The sequence below is a fragment of the Fopius arisanus genome, unplaced genomic scaffold (assembly GCF_000806365.1).
Source record: "Fopius arisanus strain USDA-PBARC FA_bdor unplaced genomic scaffold, ASM80636v1 scaffold00046, whole genome shotgun sequence".
NCBI classification, from domain to species: Eukaryota; Metazoa; Arthropoda; class Insecta; order Hymenoptera; family Braconidae; genus Fopius; species Fopius arisanus.
In genome coordinates this window covers 135,478-152,737 of record NW_011887785.1, presented here as the reverse complement: position 1 = coordinate 152,737, position 17,260 = coordinate 135,478, and the positions used below count along the sequence as shown (strand labels likewise).

The 17,260-nt window shown below is 35.1% G+C and overlaps 4 protein-coding genes across 5 annotated transcripts in view; 3 read left to right on the top strand and 1 right to left on the bottom strand.

The window, feature by feature from the left end:
- The first annotated feature begins 563 nt into the window (after positions 1-563).
- On the top strand, positions 564-1,545 carry LOC105267315 (deoxynucleotidyltransferase terminal-interacting protein 2). Its single transcript, XM_011306093.1, has 2 exons — positions 564-750; positions 821-1,545. The coding sequence occupies exons 1-2, from the start codon at positions 654-656 to the stop codon at positions 1,477-1,479; spliced, it is 756 nt and encodes a 251-aa protein (XP_011304395.1). The 5' UTR covers positions 564-653; the 3' UTR covers positions 1,480-1,545.
- Positions 1,546-1,554: 9 nt separating this feature from the next.
- LOC105267314 (estradiol 17-beta-dehydrogenase 8) lies at positions 1,555-3,714 on the bottom strand. 2 transcript variants are annotated; one of them, XM_011306091.1, is made up of 5 exons: positions 3,624-3,714; positions 3,499-3,543; positions 2,973-3,415; positions 2,225-2,714; positions 1,555-1,973 (listed from the first exon to the last, which is right to left on the bottom strand). In XM_011306091.1, exons 3-5 carry the CDS (start codon positions 3,010-3,012, stop codon positions 1,757-1,759), a joined length of 747 nt encoding a protein of 248 aa, XP_011304393.1. In that variant the 5' UTR covers positions 3,013-3,415; positions 3,499-3,543; positions 3,624-3,714; the 3' UTR covers positions 1,555-1,756. The 2 variants fall into 2 exon arrangements, with proteins under 2 accessions (XP_011304393.1, XP_011304394.1); XM_011306092.1 differs by lacking the exon at positions 3,499-3,543 and having other exon boundaries at positions 2,973-3,142; positions 3,624-3,709.
- Positions 3,715-3,749: 35 nt separating this feature from the next.
- On the top strand, positions 3,750-8,019 carry Raf (Raf oncogene). Its single transcript, XM_011306090.1, has 2 exons — positions 3,750-4,396; positions 4,894-8,019. Exons 1-2 carry the CDS (start codon positions 3,827-3,829, stop codon positions 6,634-6,636), a joined length of 2,313 nt encoding a protein of 770 aa, XP_011304392.1. The 5' UTR covers positions 3,750-3,826; the 3' UTR covers positions 6,637-8,019.
- A 3,724-nt stretch (positions 8,020-11,743) lies between these two features.
- tow (target of wingless) overlaps positions 11,744-17,260 on the top strand; it is a gene marked incomplete in the record, with an annotated part of 10,707 nt that continues 5,190 nt past the window's right edge. The window contains 1 exon segment of the mRNA XM_011306088.1: positions 11,744-11,853. Within this exon segment, the coding sequence (XP_011304390.1) occupies positions 11,766-11,853 (88 nt within the window).

The window sequence follows — 17,260 nt, the reverse complement described above, 5'->3', positions numbered from 1 at the left end:
ATTGAATTTTTTCTCCAGGTAGCGGTAACAGAAGTCAATAAAATATCTGAATGTTTTCGATGGAGATTTCATGAAGTTTCACCTTTGTATTCTCTTTCTCACGCACCAGAGTACTTATTTTATGTAAAACGGAGCATTTATGGATTGCGAGCGGCCATGATATTCGAAAAACACCGGATGTGGTATTACCCAGTACAAAAGAAGGTCTTGTCGCACTTATTCCACGAACAATTGACCGAAACCTGCGATTTTCAATGATTTAATCCCCATAATTTCTGTCATTACCGATTTCATTGATTTGTCAATATTTTAAATATGGCGGCCGCTCTGAATTTTATTGAATAATAATATTCCGGGGGAAATATTAAAAAAAAATATTGCAAGTCAAAATATTATAATGTAAATATATTCGCGAAAATATTAATCCGAAAAATGTTACAAGGATATCTTAATATTATTGCCATGACCCCGGGCCTTAATTCAATAATTTGTTTAAACATTTAAAGAATCAACATCATTAAGGCGATTCAAATGAGCCGCCAAACAATATGTGCTATTAAGACGACGCAGTGGGTTTTCCACTTTCTTGTGTTTCTGAAGGTTCAAACAAAAAAAGGAGAAGGTTTACTTGTGTGTTTTCTCTAAAAAAAACGATGGCCTTGATGTTCATCGACACCGAGGGCGAGTCGAGCCTCAAAAATGTTGAAAAACTAGTGGAAAGTGACGACGACGTGGATTTCGAGGGCTCAGGTACCTCCGGGTGTCATTACACCCCCCAAAACGATAATATTTCGAGGTTATGTCACTCCTAATGTTTCAGACCTCAACCCCTCGAGGATATCCCTGAAGAAGCCACGAGAACAGAAGAGCAAAACGTCAGCAGTGGACGACATCGATCTGGAGGAATTCGAGGCGGATATGGGCTGGAGTCGAACGACAAAGAAAGTCCTCTTTAAGAAGCCCCTGGGTGACGAGGAGCTGTCACACGTGGTGGATCCTCTGGAGAAGATCCTGAAGAAGTCAGCGATAACGCCAGGATTTGAGAAACTCACTCGTGTCCCTAGGTATGAGGTCACCAGGAGGCAGAGGAAAGCCAGAGCTGAGAGGGAGCGAGAGAGGAGCAAAGGGAAAAAGTGGTTCAATCTTCCAGCAACAGAGATGACTGATGAAGTCAAGCATGACCTTGAGATCATCCAGATGAGGTCTGTTCTGGATCCAAAACAGTTCTATAAGAAGAACGACGTCAAAGCTCTCCCCAAGTTCTTCCAGATTGGAAAAGTCCTGGACACTCCACTCGACTTTTACCACGGAAGACTCACCAAGAAACAGAGGAAACGCACGATTGTTGATGAACTCATGGCTGATGCTGATTTTGCTAAATATAATAAAAGAAAATACAAGGAGATTGTCGATGAGAAGAGGCAGATGCATTATAAGGCACATCGACATGCCAGAAAACTCAAGGGGAAGAGGAAATAATTTCCTGGAGGGTCTTGGGAGGAAAAGACTGGAATTGAGAGGAAATTAAAGGATTTTAGAAAATTATCTTGCGTTTTTTCTTTTGGATTTCCTGGATATATATAGAAATCTATATTTTTTATTTTTATTTTGGATATCCGTTGATGGGTACCTATCAAAATTAACAAAACACATTTTTCCGGAACATTACAAGAACAAGAAAAAAAAAGATAATGTATTCTCATGTTTGGGATATAATTGTCAGTTACGTAATTAATATTTTTATGAGAGGAATTTTTCAGTGCATTCCTCCTGTTATCTCGATCATCGCTCCATTGATATAAGAACTCCTGGGTGATGCCAGGAACAGCACCAGGTCAGCCACTTCCTCAGGTTTTCCAATTCTCCCGAGTGAAATTCTGTTTATGAACATTTGTTTCACTTCACTGGGGACTGTGCCGATAATGGGAGTCTCAATAATTCCTGGGAGAATTGCATTTACTCTCACTCCGAATCTATTTTATGATAAACAATTAATTACAACGATTTTCGTTATTTGAAATATTGAAAATAAAGAATAAACACCCAAAAATATAAATAATCATGAAAATATTGAATCTTCCGCCATTATATTCAATATAAAAATATGGAATATAATATATTTGTATTATATTTTCTCCATTAAATTTTCGAGTTACTGAAAAATTGAATTAAATTCGTTTTGTCTCATGTTTTTCCCCTCAATATTAAAAAATAAATCCCATACTTTCCGAATTCCATGGAGGCAGTCTTGGTGAGTGCCTGAACCCCAGCTTTCGATGCACTGTAATTGCTCTGCCCAATATTTCCAGTTTTCCCAACAATAGAGGATATATTAATTACCGAGGCACCTTCAGTCGAATTCGCTTCGATCATCGAATTGACGCATGCTTTGGTGACGAGAAAGGTTCCCTTAAGATTGACATCGAGGACTTTATCGAAATCATCCACAGGGAGTTTCAGGAGAAAATTGTCTCTGGTAATTCCTGCGGAGTTCACAACGATCGTTGGTACTCGAGAAAAATGATCGATCCCTTTTTTCAAGGCGTTGTTCACACTCGAAACATCAGATACATCGATTTCGAGAGCCAGGTGATCGGCTTTCAAATCCGAAATGGTTTCCTCTGCTGTTTTTATATTCTTATCTGCTGCTATCACACTTGCCCCCTCTTTTTCCAGGAGACGACACACAGCTCTTCCTATTCCACTGCCAGCTCCTGAATTTTGGGATGAAAATCGTTTTTTAAATTATTACATAATCGTTATTTGAATTTTTTTTCTTGTCCCAATGAAAGAATTATTATACGAGTATTAATTTAATTGTTTAATTCAATAGAAACAATGAGATTATGTATTGATAAGGAATGATAAGAGTAATTGATTCGCGAAATGAACGGAAAAAATAGAGCGACGAAGAGGAAGAAATATAAATAATTATTTTGGTTTTAGGATTCTTGATGATTTTTTTTACCGACCTGTGATGAAGGCCAGGTGGCCTTTGAGGATGTTGGACATCTCAATCCGTCAGGGTTTTATTTTGATTTTTGCTGGGAATCCAAACGCCACCTTCAATGCACTGAAGTAATGTCTCATGGGAAAGGGTCAAAGTCCATTTGTTACTGCTGATTATTATGAATGAATCTCCCTAGAGCAGAGGAATTTTAAAATGTACATCGCAGTGCCTAAACATTCATGGATCTTCGATTATCGAGAATTCAAATATCGCCGCCACTCCGCCAACAAAGAGCGGGTAATTATGAATTGATGGAAATTGACTGGCAAGTGGCAAAATTTTTTTAAATCAATAACCCGATAAATATCAAAATCAATAATCCAATAAAATTCATCGGATTTTCCTCGTCTTCCACATCTTACGACACCATAGAAAATCGATGGAGCGAATTATTAATTAGATGCACTGAAACAAATGAAAACAAATCATTACATCCATATATAATTAAAATTATTATTTTCGCGTTTTGTCATTATTTAATGACTCACCAAGCGTCAAGAATGGTGCGACCATTTTTCCGAATTTTTTCTAAACTAAAAAGAATGACAAAAGTTGAATTTTTTCCCATCAATTCCTTCGATAATTCGGCAAAAATAAAATTATTCATTGAAACCTGAATTTTGGCTGTAAGACGATTGTGGAGATCCTTAAAAAGTAATAATGAATATTAATATTGAATAGTTGACAGTTGGAATGGGAATCGGGAGGGACGTGAAGTTGGCAGTTGGCAATAGTGAAGTTAACGGAGTAGTTGCGCTAAAAAATCGACGCATTGGTCGAGGTTAATCGGCCAACAATGGTTGACGAAGTTGTAATATGGCCGTAATCGGCATATCAAAATTAAACCCGGTCAATGATAACCAAATATCGTCAATATCGAAGGGTCGGTGGTGTGTCGTCATCACTGACGATATTACGTTCAACGATCGTGGACTTGTTAAATATTGCGACGAGAAAAAGTCGCAATCAACAGGAGTTGTTGAATGCGTTATGTCTTCACCGTCACACCGCGGCAACAACCAACACGATGAGGGAGATAGTGATCCCGATGATCCTTACATTGATACTGATCCAGTCAGGTATGAGTTACGAAATATTCAAAATGTCATACACGTGACAAGACAGAATATCGATGCGTTGAACAGCCGTTTCGCCGCATTCCAGCATCCACCCTCTATATATCTGACTGAGCATCAGGAATTAACAAGTAAACTACGCGAATTGGAATCTAAAGAGCACAAGCTCAATGAATTAATCAATTCGGCAAGTTGTGGTACGTCAGGTTGTGATGATTTGCAATTGTCCGTGCGGTACAAGTGCCCGAGAACACCTCTCAAATCTTTACTCAGGGCACACTTGCCCAATCAGCAGAGAACAAGTGTACAGGTAATTTACATTCTATCTACTAATTTTTCTTTTTTTTCTATCTATTTTTCTTCGCCATTGCCTTCTTTTGTTTGTACATTATTCATTTTTTAAAATAAAAATAAATCGGGATTGAGTGGATCCCATATTATTAGTTCATGAAATATTAATTGATTGATGTCAGAATTATGCAATGAGAATTATCAGATTTTTAATTTAATTCTTCAAGAATTTCTCTTTCTAATAATAATAAAAAATGTAATTTCGTAACCGTTCCAAAAAATCCACTCCAACAAATACAATTATAAAAATATAATCCTAAATGTTAATAAAAAATAATATTTTTTATAATAAAAAAAATATTAATCCCCATAAATGTTCAATTGAGAATGAATTTCACAAAGCATTGAAAAAATTTCATTTCACTTCACGAATTTTTTCTCCAAACCGTAAAAAATAGAGAATAATTCACCTTTGAAAAGTGCATGACCCTTTTAACCGTAATGTTATGTCCCCAGGTCCGAGAGGGAATGGCCCTGCGTGATGCCCTAGCAAAAGCAATGAAACTCCGTAACTTAACAACCGAAATGTGTGTGGTGTACATAGTGGATCCAGACGGTTCAAAGCACCCAATCCCCTGGGACACAGACATATCGTCCCTGGAGTGCGACGAGATATCAGTGGAGATCTCCGACAAATTTCCAATAACAACTTCAATATCCCACAACTTCGTGAGAAAAACATTTTTCTCCCTGGCATTCTGCGAGTGCTGCAGAAAGCTGTTATTCCAGGGATTTTACTGTCGTACATGCAACTACAGATTTCACCAGCGATGCGCAGGGGGTGTACCAGCTCTGTGCCACCAAGTGAGAATGCAGGACGCCTACTACAAGGCACTCCTTGCCCACAATCCAGAGAGAAGCGCTGGAATTCTCCAGCTACCTCCAGGATACGCCCTGAGCAGTAGTATGTCCCCATCGTTGGCCCAATCACGTCAGAAACACCCGAGAACTCTAGCCCAGCACGACAGATCCAGCTCAGCCCCAAATGTCTGCTTCAACATGGTTAAACCTGGCAGTGAGCCCATCACAGTCGATGATTACTCAAGATCCCAGAGTCTGAGTCGTCCAGTGGAATCAGGCCAATCACCAGTGTCCCCCAGCTGTTCACCAACGAAACACAGTCAATCGACTCAAGCCAGTCCCACCAGTACTCTACGACCAAAACGCCCCAGGGCAAAATCAGCTGACGAATCATCGAAGAATCTCCTTGCACCCAGAGAATCCATCGAGGATTGGGAAATACCAGCTGATGAGATTCTCGTTGGTCCAAGAATTGGCTCTGGCTCATTTGGAACTGTCTACAAGGCACACTGGCATGGACCAGTCGCTGTCAAAACTCTAAACGTCAAAATTCCCACCCCAGCACAGCTACAGGCTTTCAAGAACGAAGTGGCTGTCCTCAGGAAAACACGTCACGTTAATATCCTCCTGTTCATGGGTTGCGTCAGTAAACCACAGCTCGCTATTGTCACCCAGTGGTGCGAGGGATCCTCTCTATATAAACATCTTCATGTTTTTGAATCGAAATTTGAGCTGCTCACGCTCATTGAAATTGGCAGACAGACAGCACAGGGAATGGATTATCTTCATGCCAAGAATATCATTCACAGGGATTTGAAGAGTAATAATATATTTCTGCATGATGATTTGACTGTGAAAATTGGAGATTTTGGATTGGCAACTGCCAAGACTCGATGGTCTGGATCGCAGCAGTTTCATCAGCCAACTGGATCGATTCTTTGGATGGCACCTGAGGTTATCAGAATGCAGGAGGAAAATCCGTACGGCTTTCAGTCTGATGTTTATGCGTTTGGGGTTGTTTTATTTGAACTTCTTGCTGGACAGCTGCCCTATTCGAATATTAATAATAAGGACCAAATACTGTTTATGGTGGGGAGGGGGTACTTAAGACCTGATTTGAATAAACTCAGGTCTGATACGCCCAAGGTACTCAAGAGACTCACTGAGGACTGCACCAAGTTCTCCAGAGAGGACAGACCCATTTTCAGGCAAATTCACGCCAGTCTTGAGGGACTTATCAGGGGACTACCCAAAATCACAAGGTCCACGTCTGAACCTAATCTTAATAGGACTCAGCTGCAGTCTGATGACTTTCTTTATGCCTGCGCATCTCCCAAGACTCCTGTTAACGTTCAGTTCGGCGCATTTCCCTTTTATCCCATTGGGGGAAATATTTAAGCTTTATTGTTATTTTTTTTTTTTTTTTCAAGGCGAACAGCTGGGGAAATTCAATGGAGATTTTGTGATGCATGTCTGCTGCGGTTTTTGGGAGACTGCGATAATTTTTCTCTTTATTTTATTCTTTTTTACCGGCGATTTATCGGCTTGGAATTTTTTTGGAAAAAATTGTCCCAGGGAAATTCTCCGGTTCTGGAAAATCGGAGCTTCTGTGTTCTAGATTTTTTTGGTGGAAGGAAAATTAACATCTGTTGAATGAATGAGTGGAAAAAAATTGTTGATGGAAATTGTTGGAAGGGAGATGGGATTTTTGGAGAAATTTTCATCGATGGAATTTTTTATTTCGTTTTGGCGATCGAAATCATGTGGGAATTGTATTTTTTTTTCTGTCTGTTTGCCTGTTATTCTGATTCTTATTCGCGTTTTCGGTCTTGAATTTTTGATTAGACGATTTTATGAACGTGCAAGCATCATGTTCAAGAATTTTAGTGTTAAAAATTGAATGAATGAAATTTCGAATGGATTACCAATGGAATTGTCTCATTTCCACACTCGTACTGTATTTATTGTTACTTTAATTTTACGTATCACTCGTCTTGTTTCTTCTAAAAAAAATTCATGTCCATGAATTTCCTGATTTGATGAACTTTCAATTTCATATTTAAGTGATTTAGTGTAAAAATAGTATAATATAATCAGAGAAATCCATTTTCTTGAGAAAAAAAAAAATTCAAATAGAAGGAAAAAATAAAATCTATTGAATTTTTTGCACGCGATAAAATCTCAGCCCCTGGGAAATTCATCAAATTGCATCCGAAACATTATCTTCGTGTACATAAAATATTAAAGTGCTCGTTGATTTTTCACTTTCCAATCTTTCGTTTCTGCTGAAGGGAGAGGGATCCTTCAAAGGATATAAATAATAAATATACTCACTTTCTAGCAGTAACAGCATTCAATAAGGAACGAGAATCGTTTACTTGTGATATAATGTTATTCTGAAAAAATACATCAAAGTTCCTGGTCTCGATAATGATTTATCTTCGTGTTCTTCATTTCTCTCTGCTTCGTTGTGAGAAATAGTCGGAGTGACGTTGTAACCAGATGATGTAGATTTTTTTACCCAGTCGGTTTAATAAATTCTGTGAAAATATCTGCATATTCCACTAATGTTTATCGTTATAAAAAATGTCAGTTCGTGGGGGTGGGAGAGGGGATGAAATAATAGCACCCAGTGGAAAAGGGGAAAAGCTAAAAATCAATTGCTCTCTCTTATATCTCTATTCCTTTTTCCACTGAACTGTTGTGTATAAAAAATTCAATAGAAAAATCTAATTATTTTTCAAAAGTTAAAGGAATTTATGAATTTTCATTCAATTTTCCTCCCATTTCCTCAGAAATTTCAGATTTAATTCTATATTTTATTATTATTATAGGAAAAATTCTTGATGTATTTTCGGAAAAGTCTGACGTAAAAATCAAAATCTAGTTTCATTTGTTAAATAAAATATCCGATTGACGGGAATTTTTCTATTGAATTTTTGAATATTTATGGATTCACTGAACAGCCGATATGTGATTATTTTGTTAATTACTGAGATATTTTCCCACGAGTATGTGTATATATATATGTAATATCATAAGAATGCGGGATATATATACATATATGAATATTCAGGAATAGTTTTTCGACAATAGAACGAAATATAAAAATCATGAGGATGTGGAGACACTATTCAATTTAATTGATAACTCCAGCGATTATTATTTATCGTAACTCTTTTTTTTTTTAGTCGATTGTCACAACATAGAAGGCCTAATGATATCATAATGGGTTATTAATAAGATTAACATTAATGAGAGAATAAAGGAAAGGTAATGATCGAAAAAGTGAGAAATTTCATTCCCATTTTTTTCTTATTTATTTATTTATGTAGAGTAATTTTTCCACTCGATCACTTTTGGGCCCTGTCGAGCATGAGGTACTTAAAGAATCGAGGATTATCCTCGCAGCGATTATGGGCCAGGATTTAACAACGGAAGATTATTCTTATTGTATTTAACATGATTAGAAATAAAATTCAATTGATCTTATGGTTTTTGAAAATTATTTACTCTCAGTTCCCACCCGCCATTTTCTCATTTATCAAATAGGGGGAATTATCCATTTTCTAAATAAAATTATGAGTCTTAATGACGAAATTTAATTAATTATTCATTTATTTTATTTATTTATTTTATTTATTTATTGAATTTTCAGATAAATGATATTTTGAGGGATTTGATTTTGAAAATAGAGAAATGGATTTATCAATATTTTAATCAAAAAATCATTCGACATCTTAATATTTAATAAATATAATTTTTAATAACAAAAATCCAGAAATAGTTTCAACTCTGAAAATCGCAGTTTTGGAAAATGGAAAGTCAAAAAATTTTGAAATAAATGTGAAATGAAAATGAAAAATTCTGGATATTTTCCACGTGCAATGAATCCTCATCGACCTCCACTTCCTGCAGGGCTTATCTCCTCGGTAAGTACATTATCAGTACGAGAAAGCCCATAACATATTATCAAATAAAAAAAAAGGGGGTAACGCATGCGTACAAAGGAATCCAGGCGCCACTTGCAATTTCACCAGTCGATGTGGAACCTCCGAGGAGTGAGGGTGTGAATTTAAATTCCAAGTCTCCAATATCTCCAGAAGCCCAGATGACAATCTGGAGCAAAAACCCGGAGGAAAAATCTGAATTTTTCTTCTGACAGAACCCCATCCCCGGGGAATTCCCCATTTCCCTCAGATATCAATCAATTTCAATAAATCAAGGCGTCCTCGTTTGGCTTGTGATGTTGATTCATTATTATGTGAATAGTCAACCGATAATTGGATGACACCAGCATGTGGATCTTTTTGCAAATCAAGTGTTGAGTGACTGAACAAAACGTGGGATTTTACTCTTGTGATTCATCGAATAGGTCAGTCTGAAAAATTAATTTAATTTAATTATTTTCCATTAATTAATGGAATATTTATTGGCGCGTTCATCTCGATTATTTTATTTTTCCAGTAATTTTAATTGGTACTTATGTTAATTGGGGTTATGCAGGGGTAATATTGGGATGATTTTATTTATAATTGTTGTTGTAAAAATTCAAACTGTCGATTGTCTTTCTCGGATGACAGAATGACTGTCTGAAATGATAAGTGACTTGTTGGTAATCATTAGCAGATTAAATGTCAAATTGAGGATTCGAAAAATAATCATTTGTTTATAATTGTTTAACGACGTTATGAATTCAGTATAAAAAAACAATTGGAGTTTTAATTCCATTCATTTGCATTATTTACGTTTTTTTTTTATTTCTTGAAAATGCTGAATACTTCATTTGTCTATTTATATTTGTTTAAACATTTATGCATGTAGAAAATTGAGAATGCAATAATTTTTAATGGCTGCCCATATTTTTAATAACAATTGAGAAAAAATGGAAAGATTTTTCGTTTTTTATGAAGAAGTCATTTGTTTATTGAATTCTTTGTTTTTTTATGAGATTCACGGAAATTCTTCGGCGTGTTGTTTATTGTTGTTTATTTATTGGGTTTTGCAATCTGAATTTTTTTATTATTTCTGAAAAAAGAAAGGACTTGGGAATTCTTTTTTCATTCTTTTTGGTGTCAGGAGGAAAATTTTTATTGTCTCAGATGTATTTAGTTAAAAAATAATTTTTTTTCCCACTTTGTTTGCAGACAGACATTTCGACCTTCTCTCTGAAGGATAAAAATCTCTCTCGAGTTTTTTAATTAACAAAACTCCCCTGAATTATAAATTAAAATTATTTTTTTTTGTAGAATTCTCTGGGAAATTATTGCTTCACCTTTTACTTCACCTAGGTATGTCCATCAATTCCACTGAGAGATGATTAGGATGATTGATTTTAAAAATTCATTGGGGATCGGCGTGAATTAATAAATTAACAACAATATCACGTGATGCAGACCTCGAACTAATCGATTAAATCCGCATTAATCCTCATTTGTTGACATTGACACGTGCCACCGTCTGATTTTTCGTATCACGCGAATTGATGAGAGGACTAATAATTAAATCTAATTAATTAACTGTCCTTAATCAGGCATTAATTAGGATTTTCTAAAAATAATTCTCTCTGTATAAAAATTCTAGATTTTGAAAAAGCAAATATTTTATAATAATTTATAATGAATGATTGAATTTTCAAATGAATTTTTGTTGATCAAATTTCCGAAATACTTTTTCAAACATTTATCTATTTTTTAAACAATCAATTGTTGTTTGAATTCACAGAGAGCTCCTGCCTGTTGACTGATTGATTGATCTCTGAAACCCGAGACAGCGATGGAATCTAAATCGAATCCCCTGGAATCTCAAGAATGATTGGAATACCCTAAACCCAATACTCACCCGATCATCTTAACAGACGTATAAATTTAACTCCACGTCGTCCTCGACTTTTCCCGAATACTCGGATCTCTCGTTTTGAGTCCACGTCATTGCCAGTTTATTTTAAGAATTTGGAGCGACGAGTTGTACCGCTGCTTCCAGACGTTAAATTCTTAGGCACTGACCAGGCATGTGGCAATAATTGCATCCTCTACAGGTGATCCTGTGGAACTTCCAAGAGATTTCCCGGAGGATTTTTCCAAACTAGGAGTTGGATCCTCCGAAAAATGAAAATTCGACGGCAATTTCACGTCTAGAGGAGAACCATCAGCTGGAAGTCCACCTGTCATGGGGTAGATGTCCTGGAGATTGTCATTCAGATCAGCTGATCACTCCAGAGATCACTCCAGAGTGCACCAGAAAATGGAGGACCCCAGGGGATCGACGTCAGACCTGAAGACAGTCTTCACTGCGCATTATAAATCCTCTGATTGCTGATCGAAACTCAAGGGCAATTCGAGTTCAATTGCTGATTAATTTTAATTGCAAATTCGGAAATAGTGATTGGTGATTTTATCGATGTGATTGATTTGGGGAGAATGTGGAGTTTTTAATGATGAGGGGTTGATGTTCTGGTGGAGAATGTGACTTTAGGATGTGGTGAGGACTCTGAGGGGATCCGGGGATTCTGGGGAGTGAGGGGCAGAATGGGTTGTGGCCAGAGCAAAATTGGGAATATTTATGCGAAAAATAGGAAGAATAAGGACGGGGGAAAGAAGAGCGGTGACTCCATAGGTGAGTCTATTGATTTTTACAGTTTTTTTTGGTGATTGGTGGAAATTTTCGGAAAATCTTATTTCTTTATTTATTTATTTTTTATTATTTATTCCTTTGACCTTGCAAAAATTCATTGCATTCATTGATTTTTGGAATTCTTTGGATTCAGAAATTTTTCGAATTCCAATTAATAAATAATAATAATAAACAATTCTGAAGTAATATGAAAATATTAGGAATAATATCGAAGAAAAATGCGAATTAAATTAAAAAATAATTTTCTGAAATTTTTCTGGAAAATTCAAGAAATAGAATTCTCTGGTAAATTTTCCCATGAAAATATTCTCATAGTGCAACCGTCGACTGCCGATGACTCCGTCTTCTGATTCCTCTCATTCTCAAGGTCAAATAAATATTTATTACCAGGAGACATTCGATGTGCCTCTTTATTCGCGATTTGCGTCACGCTTGTTTTTTTTTTCGTATCACCGTGTTATCGAGTACCAGAAGTCGATCGAGTGATGTCGATAAGATTTATCGGTTATCACAGGTTTCTTTTTAAAACTGAATTATCAGTTCGTGCCGAATGTGATTGACATGGTCGGCGCCGATATTGCGATATTTCGGTTCAAATTTAGTGAGTCGTCTTGTCGGGACTAGAGATCTTTGAATTATACGCATCTGCGAGCCTAGAGTACGTGGCGGGGGACACGTACGCCTTTTATGGTGGAAAATCTTTATACCAGAAAAATAGGTCATGTCAAAAAACGAAAAAAAAATACTTACTCTGAACATAAAAATCGGTTACATAAAAATCGGTTACATAAAAAAAATATATATTTGATATATTCATATCAGAGATAATTATTAGCACATATTTTTGCCGGAAGGAAAATGCATTTCCCAGGATTTTCCCAGATTTTCAAAAACAAATTCGAATTGCCTCAAAACCTCTGAAAAAAAAGGCTCAATTTTTTCGAGTGTGAAAAAAGAAAAAAACATGAAAAAAAGGAAAATTACTGGTAAATTTTTCCGAAATTTTCCGGGAAAAACCACCGAATTTTCTCTAGACATTTCGAAATTTGCATTTGCATTTGCATTTGCATCCATCAAAAACATTCGTATGCCCATCCAAACCCCAATTATCTCCCATTTTTCCAGAAATCACCCCCCAATTTTCCCTGCTGCGCGCGCATGTTGTTTACACTAAAGCCGGTTTTTCCAAATATATAAATATACATCTGCATGCGCAGCATTGTCAGTGCAAGTGTCCTGCCCGCGCATGTAGCAGATTATAATTTACGCTGCACAGAAATGCGCGCGCAGCTATATACAGTGGACCTATCAGCGGCGGAGGTGTGAACGGCGCGTGCGCAGTGCTCGGACCGTTGGCAGATCGGAGGAAAGAAAAATAGAGGAGTCATTCGGAAATATAATCTGGAAAAACGGCTGGCCCGATTTTCTTTTTTCTTTTTTAGTGGGGTGGGGGGGGACCGCGTTGGGACCGATATTATTGCACGCGGTAGTACGTGAGATCGTGGCGTGGCGCCTCCTGGCCTTTTATTATCTTGAGTCGTGGGGATTTGGCGTACGTGATCACCTCCATGGACTTATAAATACGTTTCTACGGGTACGTATCGGGTTTAGTCGTCGAGGATCTCTCGATCAATCAGCTGTGGAATTTACGACGGAATCCCGTGGTTCTTTTTTTTCTGTGGAGTGAAAGGTTTTTGGGACTCTGCTACTAATCGGATTTTAAGTTGGCGAACTTCAAGAAAAAATTGGAGGCCAGGATGTGGTTGAAGATATTGCGACAGAATATTATTCAACTGGCGCGACGAACCAAAGGTGCATTTTTACATTAAAAAATCAATTTTCAATTTTTTAAATTATTATTTCGAGAATATCGAATGTGAGGAGTTGAAGTTTTGATTGGGGCCTGAAGATTCTAAATGTCTGAGAAATTCAGGGGAATTTTGAGGAAACGTTCAAGATTTTTTTTTGCTCAGAATTAATTAATTTTTTTCATGTTAGAGACAAATTTAATTTGAATTATAATCTAAAACAATTTCAATTGCGAAAAAATGAATATTTCATAGACAAATCACTAAAATTTCAATTTTCCACTCATCAAAAAAAAAAAACCCCAAATTGTTCTCAAAATAAACAATTACTAATTTCTAATTTCACTAAAAAAAATAATTTCTGTAAAAAAATTCACCACAGAATGCCCATAAAAAATGAGCATTAAAAATATGTAGATTCCTCTAAAATTATTCAATTGCCAGAGACAAGTGTTTTTTCCGCCTTAAATTTCATTCAATCCCCAAATAATTTCCGTCCTTGAAGACGTAATTCACACTCGCCCCAATAATCCCCATTACTTCAATTACCCGTAAATCTGCACTAATAACAAAATGAGAAGTGATACATAACATCAAGTACACAAGTACGTCACAGGATTGTAGAGAACAGAAATAAAAGACTCGCCCAATTCCTCAATTTGAATTTGTAATGATTGCATGAGTCAACGTCGTTCGTCAGAATTTTTCAACGTCAACGCAAAAAATCATTTCCCTCTATTTCGCTGGCAAATTCTTATCTGTTCCATGGCGAATAGGAATTTAATGACTTCCAGAGCAATTACTCGTCTTGCATTAGAGTTTGAAGATGATAAGATCCTCTTTATGCCTGATACAGTCACGAATTATATTTAGATATATTTTCGATTGACGTCAGTGGAAACGTGTCACTTTCGCATTGTTTCACGATTGTTAACCTCGTGCTGTGAAAAATTATTACAATTGCCAATTTCATTTTTTTATACTAAAAAATCGGTGAATTTTAACTGCAAATATTCCCATCCATTTATTTCTGTCCAGTGAATTTTAATATTATTCATTATTTATTTTTTATACATCATTTATTATTTATTGTCTGTCATCATTCCAATTATTTATTGCTACTGATTTTTTTATTTTTGTACGGTTTTTTCTATTTTAATTATCACTCATTTTGTTTTATTCGTGGTAAATTTGTTTATCAGAATTTTTATCTCAGTTCAGGGACAGGTGAGATTTTGGGGGAAAGGAATTGGATTTCACAAGGGCATGTACTGAAAATCCACGCAGTATCTTATGTACTACGTGTTATATACAATAATTCAACAGATGACGAACTGTCAACATCAATCTTCCTTTTATTTTCAGTTCTAGTAAAAATTGATGACAAAGTTTATTCGAGACTAATGAAATATCATTTTTACTGATGAATACATTTGTTGAATTTATTGTTGTTAAATAAAACTGATAGTCAGTTCGAAATATTTTTCATTTCAAATGAAAAATATTGAAACTTCAAATTAAAGTTTCAAATCTGAATATTTTCAAAGTGTCCTGGAGATATAGAGCATTTGTTTCTCATTTTTTTATTATATATTCAGATTTTATTTAGATGAACAGAATAATAAATTATATATTATTATTATTATTATCCGATTTTTATCGGAAACTTCCGGTTTGTCTTTCGAAAATTTTTATCCCGTCATTGGAAATTCTGAATTTCGCGGAAAACCTGTGACTCATGCAAATATTAATTCCATCATTCGCTGAAAATTTATGAAAAACAAGGAAAATCGCGCTGATTATTGAGGATTCATGGAAAATTCAGAATTGAAAAATCGTCCCCTGAATGTAAAAATCTCTAAATTCCAATGTACGAATATTTTTTTATTTAAAAAACCGCATTTTTTTCATTTTTCCATGGAAATTTTGGATTTTTAATTCTGATAAGCGAAGAATTTTCCGGAAAAATCGACATTTTGGAGAAAACCAGAAAATTCACGATTATGTGGATTTTTATTTATTTTTTATAAATCGGGAAAATATGTGGAATATATTTTTCGTGTTTTTCTTGAAGTTACAGGAATATACCGGAAATTACGCCTTTCTTGTTTATCTTCTCGCTTTTCTTATCTATATTTTCTCTTATTTTTAGGACCGGTGAGACATGTGTTGTCTGTTACGTTCTTGTTTCTTGAATGTCGCATTTCGCAGCAATTAACGCAATTCGTCAAGGTTTATGTACTATTTCTGAAGATGGAGGTAGCATTGGGGTATTAATGCATTTTCTACACTCGTCAATTGACGCTGATTCGTTTTCCAATTGATAGTTCACCTCCAAGACTCCGAAAATGGAAATGAAAATAAAAAGACGGACGACTAAATTCAAAATTCCTGAGGCTTTCAATAAAAATTCCGGGAATCGTGAGAGAATTTCCATTATTTTTCTGCGGTCACTCGATTCAATTATTAATTTTGCATTGTTCAAGTTTTATTAATAATTAATTTCAATTCCTGGAGAATATTTTCAACAGACGAAGTTTCATTTTTTGTAATAATTTTTTTTTTCAATTCTTTTTAATTTCGATTTCTTTAAAATTCCACTAGAAATTTCCCAAAACTTTTATTTTTCAAAATCTCAAAATTTTTCTGTTCAATTTTCTATTTAATTTGAATTAATTTCGATTGTTTAATTCTCTTTTTTTATTAAAAATGGCTCAGACGTATTTCCATTCACGAAAATTAAATTTCCGGACATTATTATATCCTGACGGAGTTAAAAATTGAATGTCAAATGTGGAAGTAAAAAAAGGTGAACTCTCAATAAATAAACATCGCCAGCTCACGTCTCAGGTATTTCGAAGTCGCCGGATATTTTTTGAACGGTTTTTAATTAAAGTACCTGATGGAACTGCGACCAACGAAACCTGTCTTATTTTTCAGTTGCGCAGATAGCTTTCTATTCTTCAATCATTTTTTTATTTCAATCCGCAATTTTTTCGCGATTTTCACATTCATATTCACATTTATTTTGCTATTAATTGACAATCACAAATTATTAGAAAATGAAATATTAACGAAATTCAATTCTCCATTCATTTTGCAATTGCAATAAATTGTTTTAAAAAATTTTTTATTTGAAAAACATTATCACTCATACAAATTAAAAGATGCGGTAATGAACTAATTGCGATAAAATCTTAATTAATCAGTCCGTTACTCTCCATTAAGATTTCATTATATTTTTATTAACAAAAATCTTGCAAAAGTCTCCCCAATGATGAAAATTCACAGAAATTATAAATTATAAATAATATATTATTATTAAAATTGTAGAAAAATTGTAAATCTCTTATCAAATTCAATCTCCAATCGATGCATTAAAAAAAAATCATTTTTCATTGTTTACCGATATTACAAATGAAGTATAAAAAAATGATTGAAGCCCAAACAATTAGAATTTCAATCCCATTCGATCATGCGCATTATTATCATCCATTTATTGCATTATTCACATTTTTCTATCTTCAGATAAAGCCACAACAATGACCCAATTAAAAAATCCATATCCCCCCCAATTCCGA